The sequence below is a fragment of the Phascolarctos cinereus genome, unplaced genomic scaffold, assembly GCF_003287225.1.
Source record: "Phascolarctos cinereus isolate Bilbo 61053 unplaced genomic scaffold, phaCin_HiC Scaffold_4;HRSCAF=312, whole genome shotgun sequence".
In the NCBI taxonomy this organism is placed as follows: Eukaryota; Metazoa; Chordata; class Mammalia; order Diprotodontia; family Phascolarctidae; genus Phascolarctos; species Phascolarctos cinereus.
In genome coordinates, this window is record NW_027555847.1 from 182,588,518 (window position 1) to 182,603,979 (window position 15,462).

Below are 15,462 nucleotides of genomic sequence, written 5' to 3' on the forward strand. Positions count from 1 at the left end.
CTGTTTCTGGTTTGGAGCTTTTAGACTCTGCTCTTTCCTATATTTTTAAATAGTGTGGACAGGTCCCTCTTGGTTTTGCATATGGAGACTAAGAGTAGTCCTCCTCCTCTGCAAAAATTCCTGGGCTTTGACTCATTCTCCTTATAGCTAGACTTAGATTTTTTACCTCAGTTCTTTCTCTGTTGCCTCCTAAGGCAGTACCAACCAGACTTGGCTATATCCTACATCACATATATTCTGGGACCCTGATACTCCAACCAAATACTGAACACGTGGTAGCAGACCTCCTGCAAAACCCCAGGTTTTGTCCTGGGTCCTTTTTCTCCTATGGCTTATATTTGAGTTCCCTGAGCCCAGGGTTCCCTAAGTGCTATTCTGGCTTGTCTCCTGCAGTAGTTCAGATGTGGACTGTGTGAGCTATTTAGGCTTCTGTAGTCTGGCTGTATCTCCCACTGTGAATCAAGACTGACTGAGTGCTGCTCTGGGCACAGACTGCCTCCTTATTAGGCTGATTCTGTCTCTTGCAGTAGTTCAGGCAGGAGCTGCCTAAACACTCCACTGCTCAGGTGGTGGTCTGACCTTGTCTCTTACTGGGGCTCAGGCATAGGGCTGCCCTAAGCATGATGCTGCCTGCTCACTGGCTGGACCTGTCTCCTTTTTTGACTTGGGTGAGGCTTGCTGGGCAACGTCTGGCCCAGTTTCATGGAGGTCCAGACTGCTTGTACATTGTGCCTTCTACCTACACTGGATTGTCTCTATTCAGATCTAATGCTGGTTTTTGACAAGTCTTTTCCTGCAGTCCCAGAGCTTGGACAATTTCTCTTTGGTCTTTTTTTTTCTTTTTCAACCAATATTCCTTATGGTGTATTTTTAGAGCTTTAGTGGTATGTTTGTGGAGGATATGGATTCCTCAACATCCTAACATTGCAGTCTTAGTTGGAAGCCTTCATTGTATTTTATAAAGCATTGCTCCTGGTTCTGCTTTCTGGAGCCAAATAAAACAAGTTTAATCCTTCTCCCAGGTGACAGCCCTTCATATGTTTGAAGACAGCTGTTATATCCTCCCAGTTCATTTTGTCTTCAGGCTCAATATCCCCAGATCCTTCAACCAGTCCTCATATATTATGAACTCTAAACTTGTCACCTTCCTGATTCTCTGCCCTGGATCCTTTCCAGCTTTTTATTTTTCTTCCTAAAATGTGATGGCCAGAACTGATCACATTACTCTAGATGTAGCCTGCCCAGAGCAGAGTACAAGGGGACCTCCTCATTCATTGAAGTGGTGCCTCTTGAAGCTAAGATTGCATTTGCTTTCTTGTTCTTTTATAACATTCCTGATAACTCAGGCGGGGGGGAGGGGAGGAAGCAGTTATCCACCTCTTGCCTGTGGTTCCTCTTATCCCACTTCTCAATCCTTTGCAATTTGACTTAAGACCTTATCATTTAACTGAAACTTGAAATTGTTTTCTCCAGAGTTATCAATAATCTCTTAATTAATAAATCTTTCTTGACTTCTCTACAGGAATTGACACTCATTAGCTTCCATGAGCTTAATTATCATTTCTGTGAAGATGAATGAACTAATAAAAAAGCATATAATTGTCACTAAAGTCTGAGAATACAGATAGAAAAGGAAGACAGTCACTGTTCTTTAGAAGCTCATATTCTAATAGGGAGACAGTACATACTGGAGAGTTCAGTTACAGGGCAAATGCCCAGTGGGTATTAGAGTACACTGGCAAAGCAGATAGTTGTGTCATTTCTAGTGATAGAGCCATATCTATTTTTGATGTTGAACCATTTGACAGTGCCAAAGACTTTGTTGTTGAGATACTTCTTTTCTGGATAAATGATTAGAGAACTTTATTTTCTAAGTAGCTGTCACAGCTTGGGAGGAGTGAGCTTTTTCACCAATTGCAGAGGCATTTGGCCTGCCCATTTTAACCTTTGCAACATTCCTTTTTTTTTTTTAACAGGTAACCAATTTTATTGATTTATTTATTTTAGTTTTCAACATTGACTTCCACAAGATTTTGAGCTCCAAATTTTCTTCCCATCTCATCCCTCCCCCACCCCAAGATGGCATGCATTCTGAATACCCCTTCCCCTAATCTGCCCTCCCTTCTATCTGCCCCCCTTCTCTTATTCTCTTCCCTTTCTGTTTTCTTGTAGGGCAGGATAGATTTCTATATCCCATTGCCTGTATATCTTATTTCCCAGTTGCATGTGAAAACAATTTTTAACATTTGTTTTTAAAACTTAGGGTTCCAAATTTTCTCCCTTCCTCCCTCCCCAACCACCCTCGTTTAGATGGCAGGCAACTCAATACAGGTTATACATATGTAGTCATGCAGAATGCTTCCATAGTAGTCATGTTGTGGGAAATTAACTATATTTCCCTTCATCCTATCTTGCCCCTGTTTATTCTATTCTCTCTTTTGACCATGAACCTCCTAACAAGTGTTTGCTTCTGATTACCCCCTCTCCCATTCTGCCTTCCCCTCTATCATCTCCCTGCTCTCTTATCCCCTTCCCCCCTATTTTCCTGTAGGGTAAGATAGAGATTTCTATACTCAAATGAGTGTGTATGTTATTCCTTCCTTAAGCCAAATCTGATGAGAATAAGATTCACTCATTCCCTCTCACCTTCCCCCACTTCCCCTCCACTGTAAAAGCCTTTTCTTGTCTGTTTTATGTGAAATAACTTACCGCATTCTGCTTCTCTCTTTCTCATTCTCCCAGTATAATCCTCTCTCACCCCTTATTTTATTCTCCATTCATCTTCAACCCACCCTGTGCCCTCCATCTATCTATCTATCTTTATATACATATAATTTTTTTTCCCTCCAACTACCCTAATACTGACAAAGGTCTCATGAGTTACAAATATCTTTCAATGTAGGAATGTAAACAGTTCAACATTAATAAATCCGTTATAATTTCTCTTTCCTATTTACCTCTTCATGCTTCTCTTGAGTCTTGTAACTGAAAGGCAGTTTTTCTATTTAGCTCTGGTCTTTTCATCAGGAATACTTCAAAGTCCTCTGTTTCACTGAATGTCCATTTTTTCCCCTGAAGGATTATACTCAGTTTTGCTTGGTAAGTGATTCTTGGCTGTAATCCTATCCCCCTTTGCCCTCCGGAATATCATATTGCAAGCCCTCCTGTCTCTTAATGTAGAAACTGCTAAATCTTGTGTTATCCTGATTGTGTTTCCACAGTACTTGAATTGTTTCTTTCTGGCTACTTGCAATATTTTCTCCTTGACCTGGGAACTCTGGAATTTGGCTACAATATTCCTATGAGTTTTCCTTTGGGGATCTCTTTCAGAAGGTGATTAGTGGATTCTTTCAGTTTCTATTTTACCCTCTGGTTTTACACTATCAGGGCAGTTTTCTTTGATAATTTCTTGAAAGATGATGTCTAGGCTCTTTGTTTGATCATGGCTTTCAAATAGTCCAATAATTTTTAAGTTATCTCTCCTGGATCTGTTTTCTAGGTCAGTTGTTTTTCCAATGAGATATTTCACATTGTTTTCTATTTTTTCGTTCTTTTGGTTTTGTTTTACAATGTCTTGATTTCTCATAAAGTTACTAGCTTCCAATTGTTCCATTCTAATTTTTAAGGAAGTATTTTCTTCAATGAGCTTTTGGACTTCCTTTTCCATTTGGCCGATTTTGCTTCTCCTCATTGGCTTTTTGGACCTTTTTTGCCATTTGGGTTAGCCTGTTTTTTAAGGTATTTTCTTCAGTATTTTTTGGGTCTCCTTTAGCAAGTTGTTGACCTGTTTTTCACGATTTTCTTTCATCACTCTCATTTCCTTTCCAGTTTTTCCTCTACTTCTTTTACTGCTTCTCATCCTTTTTGAGCTCTTCCAAGGCCTGGGACTGATTCATATTTTTCTTGGAGCTTTGGATGAAAGGTGCTTTGACTTTGTTGGCTTCTTCTGGTTGTATGTTTTGATCTTCTTTGTCACCAAAGTAAGATTCTATGGTCTGACTTTTTTTGTGCAGTTCGGTCATGATACTAGCCAATTACTTGACTTTTAAACTCTGTTAAGGTAGGGGTCTGCTTCCCGTGTGGAGAATGTACTGTCCCAAGCTTTGGGGGTTTTGTGCAACTGTTTTCAGAGAATGCAAAGATATGCTTCAGCTCTTTAATGGAGCCATAATATTGTTGATAGGAATGCTTAATTAGACAATTCATATAGCGACTCATCAATCAGTCCCATCTGTGGGATTCTTGTTCTTGTCCTCCATGGAACATCCATATACAATGAGGATACTCTAGGAGCTTTCTTAGAAGATACAGTAAAGCAAAGATGTCATTTTTCCCATTATCATCTGATATAGTTCTGGAAATGCTATCAATAGCAGTAAAACAAGAGAAAGAAATTAAAGGCATAAAAACAACTGAAGAGGAGATAAAGCTACTGATGACAAGATAGTTTATTTAGAAAGTCCAAAGCAGTCAGCAAATATATTAATGAGAAAATTAATAATTTCAACGAAGTTTCAGGCTATAAAATAAACCCATAAAATTCAACATCTTTTCTACATGGTAATAATAATAATACCCAAGAAGCAATAATAGAAAGGGAAATCTCATTCAAAATAAATGTATAAAATATTTGGGGATCAGTCTACAAACTTACAAAATACTTGTGTAGATTCAATTACAAATTGCTCCTTAAAGAAATATAGGACAACTTAAATAGCTAGTGAAATATTTAGTGCTTATGGGTAGGCCAGGCCAATATAATAAACATACCAATACAACCAGTTAATTTGTTTATAATGCTATACCAATCAAACTACCAAAAAGATGTTTTGTAGAACTCAATAAAATAATAATAAAATTCATTTGGAGGAACAAAAGATCCAGAATAGTAAATGGAATAGTAATGAAAAAAGGTAGGAAGGGGAAACATATTATGTTATTATGAAGTAGCAGCCATCAAAATCATTTGTTATAGTTTTAGAAAAATAAAAGTATATCAGTGGAACAGAGTAGAAAAGAAAGAATCAGACATAGTGAAATTCAATAATCCACTGTTTGATAAACCTGAAAACATAAATTACTTAGGAAAGAATTCACTGGTAAGAAATGCCAGAAAGACTAGAAATCAGTCTGACAGAAATTAGGCTTAGAACAATACCTTACACCATATTCCATAGTAAGTTCAAAGTAGATATATGACTTTAGTGTCAAAGATCACAGCATAAAAAATTAGAAGAGAAACTAATCATATGCTTTTCACAGCTGTGGCTAAGGAATAGATTTTTAACCAAACAAGAGATAGTGGTGAGGCAGTTAGATAACTTTGATTTCATGAAATCAAAAAGCTTATGCACAAAATTAATCTACTTAAGATAATAGAGGAAGTGGCTGAATACAAAGAAACCTGTATCACATTTCTCTGATAAGAGTTTAATAGCTAAGACATATAGAAGTCAACATGTATATGTTACTAAAAGCCATTCCCCAATAAATGGTCAAAGGATATAAATAAACAGTTCTCAAAAAAACTTGTAAACAACTATATGAAAATGTTCCAGATCACTAATAATAAGAGATTTGTAAATCAAAACAGCCCTGAGGTTTCACGTCACATCCAGCAAATTGTAAAGATGACAAAAAATGGGAATAGCCAATAGTAGGTTGTGGAAAGATAGGCAGTCTGGCCCCATTGTTGAAAGAGCTGTCAATCTGTGTAAGCGTATTGGAAAGCAGTTTGGAATTATGCAAATAAAGCAACTAAAATGTCCATATCCTTTGACTTAGAGATCCCATTATTAGGCATATACCCCAAGGAAGTCAATGAGGAAGAAAAACCTCATGTACCCCAGAATATTTACTGCAGCACTTTTTTTGTTATAGCAAAGACTTAGAAACAATTAACAAATTGTGGTATTTGGATGTAATACAGTATTACTGTGCTATAAGAAATGATGAAAGTGGTGTATATAGAGAACCCTTGCAAGATCTACATGAACTGATGTAAAGTGAATTAAAAAGAGCCAAGAAAACAATATACACAATGACTAAAACATTGTAAATGAAAAGAACAACCACAAAAAATCAAAAGTGAATATTGCAGAATTACAAAGAATAAGCATGAAGAAATATGGGAAGAAAACTCTCACTCCTTTGCAGAGGTGCAAGGTCCACAAGTGTGGAAACATTGCATATATGTTCAGATTTTCTTATTGTATTGATTGGTTTTGCTGGGTTTTTATTTTAATTTCCTCTTTTTATTATAAAAAATTGTTTTTGAAAATCTTTGCCATCTTTCATCTGTTTGTTGTCCTTCTAATGTCATCATTCCTAAATATCCTTGGGAAGACTTTGCTTAATTTGGTCTCTCACCTTAAACTTGTTTTACTCTTGACTGTTTTTCTCTGTTCTATGAGATGAGACTGCTCATAATATTCCATGATCCTCTCTTAAGATTTTACGAATAAATTTATATTCCAGCCCTTAATTCATAAACTTTTTGTTGTAAAGCTTATTATTTTGTCACTTTAATAATTGTTTTGAAATTGCGAAATTGCCTTTTAAGAATGCTTTTGCTTTCCTACAATCTAGATGCGTGACAATCACAAATTAAAAGTAAATGCTGTTTGTATTCCCAGTATCGCATATGCAGACAGAGTACCCACAAGGTCTCTGAATGATCTAAAGTAAGTATTTGAAATTATTTCTAATTTTGAACTTTATGTACCTCTTAAATGTTTTTAAGTATCATTTACAATAAAAATACTTGGAAAATATATTTTATAATATACACTAGTAAACCTAAAGAACTAAGAACATTCTGTTGGTGATCTTTGTATTCCTTAGGAAATATGGACTTTTTTCCTATCTGCGAGAGTTGTTTGACGCACCTCAATTTGTGATGAGTTACCTTTGCTACCAGTATCACGTTCATGATGTCCCTGTAGGAACAGAAAAGACCAGAGCAATAATTGAGAAGGTGAGGGGGTCATAACTAACACTGTAGTTATATTGTGGCACTTTAAAAGTTAAAATCCTTGTAGAAAATGGCAGAAGTATTGGAAATAGCATTCAGAACAATAAGATAAGGTGACAGCCTTGTGATTTTGTCTTTAAGCCACCATCAATTACCTTGGCCTTTATCATTTTTAGTATATCAAAAACAAGGACTAATGGCTAAAATTGACAGCAAGAAGTAAAGGGGTGATTTGATTTACCTGAATTAAATACTAACTAGTACTTTTAGGTTAACAGATTCAATGTAAAACTTTATCTGGATAGCTTCTGCTTTTATTCTTTCTTGATAAGTATCTCTAGATTATCTTGATGGTATAGTTAGAAAGCCTACACTACTGTATTGTCAAAGACTAACTTGTCTTCTAAGGAATATGTGAATTTGAAATGATGGACGGTATAAAATACAGGCAGTACTATCTCTTTACATGTGAATGTCCACCACCACTGTGAAAACATATCCCTAGTTCGAACAGCTATTCAGACTTCCTTCTTTCCTGCCACTGACACCCCAACTCTTAAACAGGCACCCACATGCATAAACATATACCTCTACATACATACCTACAAACACACGCACATACACACACACATTCTTTGTCTCACCAGTGCTTCCCCCCCATCTTTTACTGATCATAATAGTATAATAAATAGTTCTGTCTTGTCCACAGAACTACCTCTTCCAGAACCCTCACACAAATCATTGGAAAATTACAAAAGAGCAACCCCTAAATTGTTACCTCCCACACTCCTTGAACAGGCATTTTGTGTTATAAGCCATTTTGATGAAGCTACAGACCCATTTTCAAATTAACATTTTTAAGTGCATAAATTTTATAGGATTATAAAAGAAACCAGTTGTCCATTAGAAAGATATTTTAAAAACCAAAATAATTTTTTCCCTAAGTTCATGAATTTCATCTCTTTATGGATTCTAAATTAAGAACTTCTCCCCTAGAAGAATCACTGCAAAGTTCTTACTTTAGTAGGCCTTACCCTTAGGAGCCCTTTTCCTAGCACATTACTTTAAGCCCTTATGAAGCCTAGCACTCACTCCTCTTTTGTTAGTAGGGCTTTTCAGTGGACACAACGGTAGAGAAATCTTTTACCTAATTTATATGCTTTTCATTTCAGTCATTGAAATTTTTAAGGTAGATATTCCAGCATCATTATTATTATCATATTTCAGATGAGGAAACTGAAGCTTAGGGGGGCTAAGTGATTTGTCCATGGTCCTGTGGCTTAGAAACATCAGAGTCAGGATTTAAATGTGTGTTTACCTGATTCTGTACTCCACCCATTAGGCCATGCTAGCTCCTTACCTATTTTCTAATAAAAATAGTATAAAATCTGGAGTACTATTAATATTTCCAGGTAACAGACCTACGTAAATTCTCCTCTTTTTGCCTAATCATGGTGTAGAAGTAAACTATCTTCTTGAAGATTTTGCTGGTAGAGAAAAATAGCCAGCTGTGACTAGAAAGGCATAGAGGCTAGGCCCATCAATGAGCTTGGTAGCTGTGATGTGAGGACTGGCCCCATTCATTTAAAGACCAAAAGCTTGGTCACTGCATGATTGATTTTGATTTTGATTTCTAGCCACAGTAGTTCATGAAGCCTCTCTAATAAAACATAGAAGGGGTAATTTGTTTGTCAGTGGAGCGAATACCCACACAGGTGAAATCATGGATCTTTTGAATTATTAAAGTAAAGAATTTTTTAAAATAAAAAGTAGTGCTTTTGCTTTGAGTAAGGAATGTGGTTTTTTCTTTTGAGCAAGAGGCAGCATATTGTAGTGGAAAGAACCCTGAGCTAGAAGTCAGGAAGTCTCAAATCTGGTGGTCGTCTCAGCCATTAACTGAGCAGCTTAGCCCTTTGAGAACCATGGTTTCCATATATGTAATGTGAGGGTGCATGGAATGATCACTAAAGTCCCTTCCAGTTCTAAAATGTTATGAATGTAAGTTAGAAAGTTTAGCAAAATATGGTTAGAGGTCCCCAGTAGCATCTGTACCTAATTTATTAGAATTAAATTAGCCAACATTTATATGGTGCCTACTGTATCTCAGGTACAATGCCGAGCAATTTGCAGATATTGTCTCTTGATCCTTACAACAGCTCTGGGAAGTAGGTACTATTATTATCCTTATTTTATAGATGAGGAAACTGAGGTAAACAGGTTAAGTTACTTGTCCAAGATCACATAGTTAATAAGTATGTGAGGCTGGATTTGAACTAAAGTGTTTCTAATTCTGGGCCCAGCACTTTATCTACTGTGCCATCTAGCTGCCCCAATTTGTGCAAATACCACAATTCCTGAGACTTCTTTTCAGGTTTTCGTTGTTTTTTTTTAAGACCCCAAACCTTTAGGGAATCATCAGATGAAAAATTAAGGGTCTGTTATGGTTTTAAAAAAGGAGAATCCTCAGCAAGGAATCATTGTAGATAACAGAGACTTTGAGCACCATAAAACATTTATGTCTGGTGCCTTACTCATCTGTAAATTTGCAGGACCAAGTCACACTGAAAGACATGGGAAGCCAAGTGCACTTTAAGAGACTAAGGAAATCACAGAAGCCTTTTGATTTTCCTATTATTTCTACTAATTCACATCAATAGAAAAAATTTACAAAATATTATATCTAAGATCCATGAAACATAGCATATATTTCTAGTTTTATACTTAAGGGATATAGGGTACTTGTTCAATAAATGATTTGGATAAATCTGTAATTCCTAAGGTCTAGGACCATCTACACAAGACCATATGTTCTATGTTTGGCTTTTTTTAAATGGAGGGAATTAGGGTATGATTTGCTTAAGGTGACACAGTATTTGAAACCATTGAAGGTGTAAAAAAAAGGGGGGGAGTGTATGTAGCACTCTATACTTTGAAATTAAGGAAATTTCAAGAATTTTTTATTTACCTTTAATTAAGTTGATGGTAGAGTATAGTTTCTAGGTCTTTTGGTCTCAGAGTTCATTCGGTATTTAGTACTTTTCAAAATTAGCAAAAATTTATCAGTTATTAGTTCAAAGATTACAGATGTCCCATTTTAACTCTTCAGAATTCAAATGTATTCTTTGGTCCTTTGAGCCTTTAAAAAAGAGAGAGAATGGGAATAAGCATGGCCAGATGAGTGATCATATTTTTCATTTTAGGTCATACATGAAACCAGACTGAACAAATTTACACAGCTCAAGAAAAGTACGTGGTAAAAACGTCCATTTATTCAAATGACATTATTTCCAGTAATACACACCTGAAAACAGCCCAGTTTCTCACATTTACTGTAAATGTACAAGAAAGAAGACAATTGGAAGAGCAGGACAAGGTTGGTTATCTATCCAAAGGAGGCATCACTACTTTCTCCTCTTCTATTCCCACCTTTCCACCCCACCCCACCCCCCAAAAAAATGACCTGTATAAAACTTGAGACTGTAAAAACTTAGTATTGATTACTCCAGGGCTTCTGCTTTCTGTTGCACAAATAACTTCATGGAGCTCTATGATACAGGATGGGAAGTAGGCAGAAGAGGGAGGTGGAGGCTGGATAGATCACACAAAGTAGTGGTATTACTAATATGTATAACTGACAAGCAGTTGTTTTAATAGAAAAAGGAGGAAGAAAATTAAGGAACGAGGGAGGGCAAGTAACCCATCTATATCAACCTTCTCTCCAGTCTTAAAAAGCTAGTTAGAGTTTACAAGTTGATATTGTCTCCAAAATGGTTAACAACTGACAGTTTTTAATTAGTTCAAGATAAAATTGACATTCTTAACTTACAGAGTCCTAAGAAGCTGGCATGACAGGAACAGAGAAGTTTACACTTGTCGAAAGGACCGAGTGTCTGCCAAACTTATGGTCATAGCTTACATTTATAAAAGAAATAAGATGTGTATACAAGTTGTTTAGCAATGTATCAGTAGATGGTATGGTGGGACAGTGCTATAGGACTGTGGAAAGATTAGGGAGTGGGGGTGGAGAACTGAGGGGACAAGGGAAGGATGAACAAGAATACCTTATTTCACCACAGTCATGTTCAGAAGCCATCAGAAGAGGGGAGATTTCTTAACCAAAAGCTCTTTCCTTAGCATCCCTCACCTACTGATGTAAAACAGTTTTTACATTTAATTGGAATGGAATGTTTCTGGCTCAAAGGTATTAAGATTTAGTGTACGAAGCCAGGAAATATGAACTTGAGAGTAGTGATAAATAAGGTTCTCATCTCTACAAACATGAGACAGGTTTCTCCCAAATGGGTGATTTTATATGATTCTTTTTATATACATTTTTCCTTTAAATGACCATTTTATGGGTTAAAGACTATATTTGGGGATAGCCTTTATTTAAACCAATACTGGATTTGAAATGAGACTTGTTTAAAATGTGTATTTACAGTTTGAATCTATGTCTTCCATAGGAAATAAATGAAAAATTTAGACACTAGATGTAGAGTTAACAGCCTTTCGTGAAAAAATCAGACATCTTGAATACAGAGACAATGAATTCAGAAATAAAAAGAAGGACCTTCAAGACAGGAAAACCAAAAAGAATCAGCTGGAACAGAAAATTGGTTCCAGATTAGATAGGTATTATATTTTCACCATAAACTATTATGTTACTTTTGGGTTTTTTTCTTGTCCTTTTAATAACAGTACTAATGACTCAAATCTATGTCGTGTTTTAAAGTTAACAAAGCACAACAGTTATATGAAACAGATAATACAAAATATTATCCCCATTTTTCAGATGAGGAAATGGTCTCAGAAATTGTGATGTGCCATGGGTTGCTAACAAGTGGTGGAGGCAGGATTTGAACCCAGGTTTCCTGGCTCTAAGTCACTATAATCACTATAATAAGTGACAGATTTTTGTGCAAGTACAGTTTTTACTCTACATATGAATTCCTAAAGAATTGCATAAGTTTAGTCATGTTAAATTGATTTGAACTCAGTCTATGAAAGAATTCTATTTTTAATTCTTTTGTTAAGGGAACATGTTGCCCTCTTGCCTTCAGCTCTTCTGGCTTCCTGGCTTCTGAGACTTTCCTTCCATATTCTAATTCCACCCTACTAACCTTTGCAACATGTTCCCATCAAGTGAATGTTCTCCCTACTTTCTGCATCTTTCAGTTTTCTTTTGTTTTGTTTTTTTTCTTACCTCTTGAACCTTTAGAATCATGGACTGTGAGACCTAAAAGGACTTTAAAGTCATCTAGCCCATCTCTCTCATTTTATGAGAGAAACTGAGGCCTCTTTCAGGTTAAGTGGCCAGCCGACTACAAGGCTAGATGGCCATTGAGTGGCAGAGCCAGGACTTGAATGTCAGGGTGGAAATCTTTTCCCAGTATTTCAGGACACCCTTATTAGGGTATCATTTTATTTCTTGCACAGTTTAAAGCTAATGGAACATCCTGCTTACAATCTTGAAGAAGAGGAGCGGAAGACAAATGCCAAAGTCAAAGAAATTAATGCCCAAAAAGCAAAGCTAGTTTCTGAATTATTGAAGCTAATTAAGGTAAGGTTTTTGAAACTTGTAGTAGGTGTGTCAGGGAAAGATATTAAAAAAGCATGATTTTGCCATTCTGAAATAAGTTTTACTTTTTACTTTAAAATTTTTACGTACTAAAAAGCACATTTTATTAGTGGACATAAATTCCTGCTCTTCTGCCATCGTAAGTCAAGTTACACAGAGTGCCCCTATTAAAGCTTGCAACTGAACCAAGCTTTTTTACTATTACATAACATGAAATATACATAGTATTGTAATATGTATGACAATAATCACATTTAACATATTTGTTCTGCGAGAAACTTGTAAATAGAATTGACAAATAATTTAAGAGAGGACAATCAATTAAATTGTTGGGGGTTTTTTTAATTGTACTTTGGTATTTGGTTTGCTATTCAGTCTTGAATAAAATTTTCTTAAATCTAAGGTGTAGAATATGAGAGAGCTTATAAAATCTAAACAAGCTTTTATGGGTTTTGTTACCAGACTTGCACGATGTTGAATGTCCGAAAAGTAGATTTAGTTCTTGAGCTAGCTACTGAAGGCTATGAAAAGAACAAATTAGAAAGAGAATATAAATCTACAGCATTAAACCTGCGGCAACTAGAGGTAAGGTTTTACCATTTGCTGATTTTGAATTAGAAATTTTGTTAATTGTAAAAACCTGTTCCTCTGTGCAATTTCATATTTGGATCATAGTTTTTTAGTTCTGGAAGGGACCTAAGGAGTCATTTTATTCATCCCCTTCACCCACCATCTGAGGGTGTCCAGAAATATGCAGTGACCTTGCCTGAGATTACATAGATAGTAATTAGCCAAGCTAGGATTAGAATCCCTGTCCTTTGAATCCATATTTGCCATAAACCTTATTATCTTTGTGAAACTTATTGATGAAAAAACTATATTGTATTCAAAACATGGGTTTGGTTTTGTTTGTTTTTTGGAATTGTCATTTTTTTAAAAGAGAAGTTAGGTTGCCTTATTTGGTTATTTAGTGCCATTGCCTGGTTTTTTCTCTAATAGTTTCTGGACATTGGGATCTTTATAATTAGTAAATAATATCTGTTGGCTTTGATTGCTATTTTTGAGTAGAATAGGATATTACTGTCTATTTTAATACCCATATATGAACATTTTCATTAAGTCAAGAAAAATTTATCCTAATATATTTTTACATTCTTTAAAATAATATTTTAAATAATGACACAAAAATTGAGGACAGATGTGCTATCCTCACTTAAGTTAAAATCCAACAAAATTCTGAGGTAATCATGAAGGTATCTTCAAATAATAAAAGAATCAAAACCAGGATTGTATTATATATTTCTGTTAACCTTTTCCCTATTATGTGATAAAATATTTAATTCAGAATCTCAGACCAACAATATACCGGTTCAGTAGAGGCAGTGCTAGGCAGGGCAGAAATGGAGGAAGTGCTGGCCTTGGGGTCAGGAAGACAAGGATGCCATGCCAGGGGTCCAGACTCTGTTTCCTTCTCTATAAAATGGAGATAATAATACCTATAGTACCAAGCTCACGAAGTGATCTGTGTAAAACACTTTGCAAGCCTTAAAGGACTGTGTAAGTACCTATAATTATTAGACTATGGAACAGACAGTTACAAAGTCTAGAGTCTCTTGACATTGCTGTTGATTCTGGAACAAAAGGAATATGTTCATTTCTTGATGGTTTATTCGTTGCCTTGTTATTAAGTATCTTTGTAAAGATTATAGTGGAAAGATAACACTGAATTTAAGAGTCACAAAATCTGGGTTAAGTACCTGCTCTGCCAACTTATTAACCACATGGCCTTGGGAAAGTCATATAACCTCTGATTTCTAATGATGTCAGTGTGCCATGCCAAGGGCACATCAGCCATAAGACAACTCTTTGTTGTTAGCTTATCTTCACTGACCAGAAGAAGCAAATGAGGGAATATGTGTAGAGTACTTCTTTCCCCAGTTTCTGCTTCCTGTATGTCTTTCTCATGCTTGCCATTCATTATTCATTTCCACATGCTTTTATTTATTTGTTATCCCCTCTTTAGCAGAACCAAGGGAAAATTACCTTAATAGATTGAAAATCAATAAATTGTTTCCATATATAATGCTGATTTTTAAAATTATGCTTATTGTCACAGTATTTGCAAGTTTTCAAGTGATGATCTAGTTTTCATATTCTGAAATCCATTTGTTTTGTGCTGTAAATATATCTGTAATCTGATTTGAAATGAGAGACATTTGTTATAGTTGTAGTTATATATGACAGAAGGAAGAAAATGTAGAACAGCACTGATTAAAAAGAAAATAATAGATAATGTGGTAAAAGTTCAAGCTATTTAGAATTGCTTGATTCCTTTCATATGAAATCTTTTACTACATTTTTGACTTGTATTTCAGTGTTATTAAGTAATATGTTTTGATACATCTGCAATATCATTAGGATAGGCATTCTTTAAACTTAATTGTAACCAATTCATGTCTCCTTACTTAAGCTTTTATTTTTGACCATGTTCCTCTATAAATCCTCCAAGGAGATTCTTATCCAATATAATGAATACATATGCATATACATAGATTTGGGTTTAATATAGAGAACAGCTTTTCTATGGGGGACCTCTAGTGGAAAATAGTAAAATTGTTCTTCTGAGAATTTGTTCTTATGTAAATATACATGTGTGTGCACATATATGTGTATATAGATTATAATAATTCTAATATATAAAATATTTATAACACATTCTAATATATAATATGATTTTATATGCATGTAATACATATTCATGTGAGTATTCCTCTGAAGAGCTGTTCTAATATTTTCCACTAGAGGTCGCCCATAGAGAAGCTGTCCCCTATTTTAAAGCCAGAGAATTTGTTCTCAAAAAATGTTTATATATACACGTATACTTATATACTATCATATATGTTATATGCCT

The 15,462-nt window shown here is 35.3% G+C and overlaps 1 protein-coding gene across 1 annotated transcript in view; it reads left to right on the top strand.

Annotated features, from left to right (window-relative positions):
- Positions 1 to 15,462, top strand: part of SMC5 (structural maintenance of chromosomes 5) — a 76,584-nt gene that overhangs the window by 42,801 nt on the left and 18,321 nt on the right. The window contains 7 exon segments of the mRNA XM_078152813.1: positions 6,589 to 6,683; positions 6,844 to 6,976; positions 10,174 to 10,192; positions 10,195 to 10,350; positions 11,437 to 11,605; positions 12,410 to 12,533; positions 13,014 to 13,136. Coding sequence (XP_078008939.1) covers positions 6,589 to 6,683; positions 6,844 to 6,976; positions 10,174 to 10,192; positions 10,195 to 10,350; positions 11,437 to 11,605; positions 12,410 to 12,533; positions 13,014 to 13,136 — 819 coding nt within the window.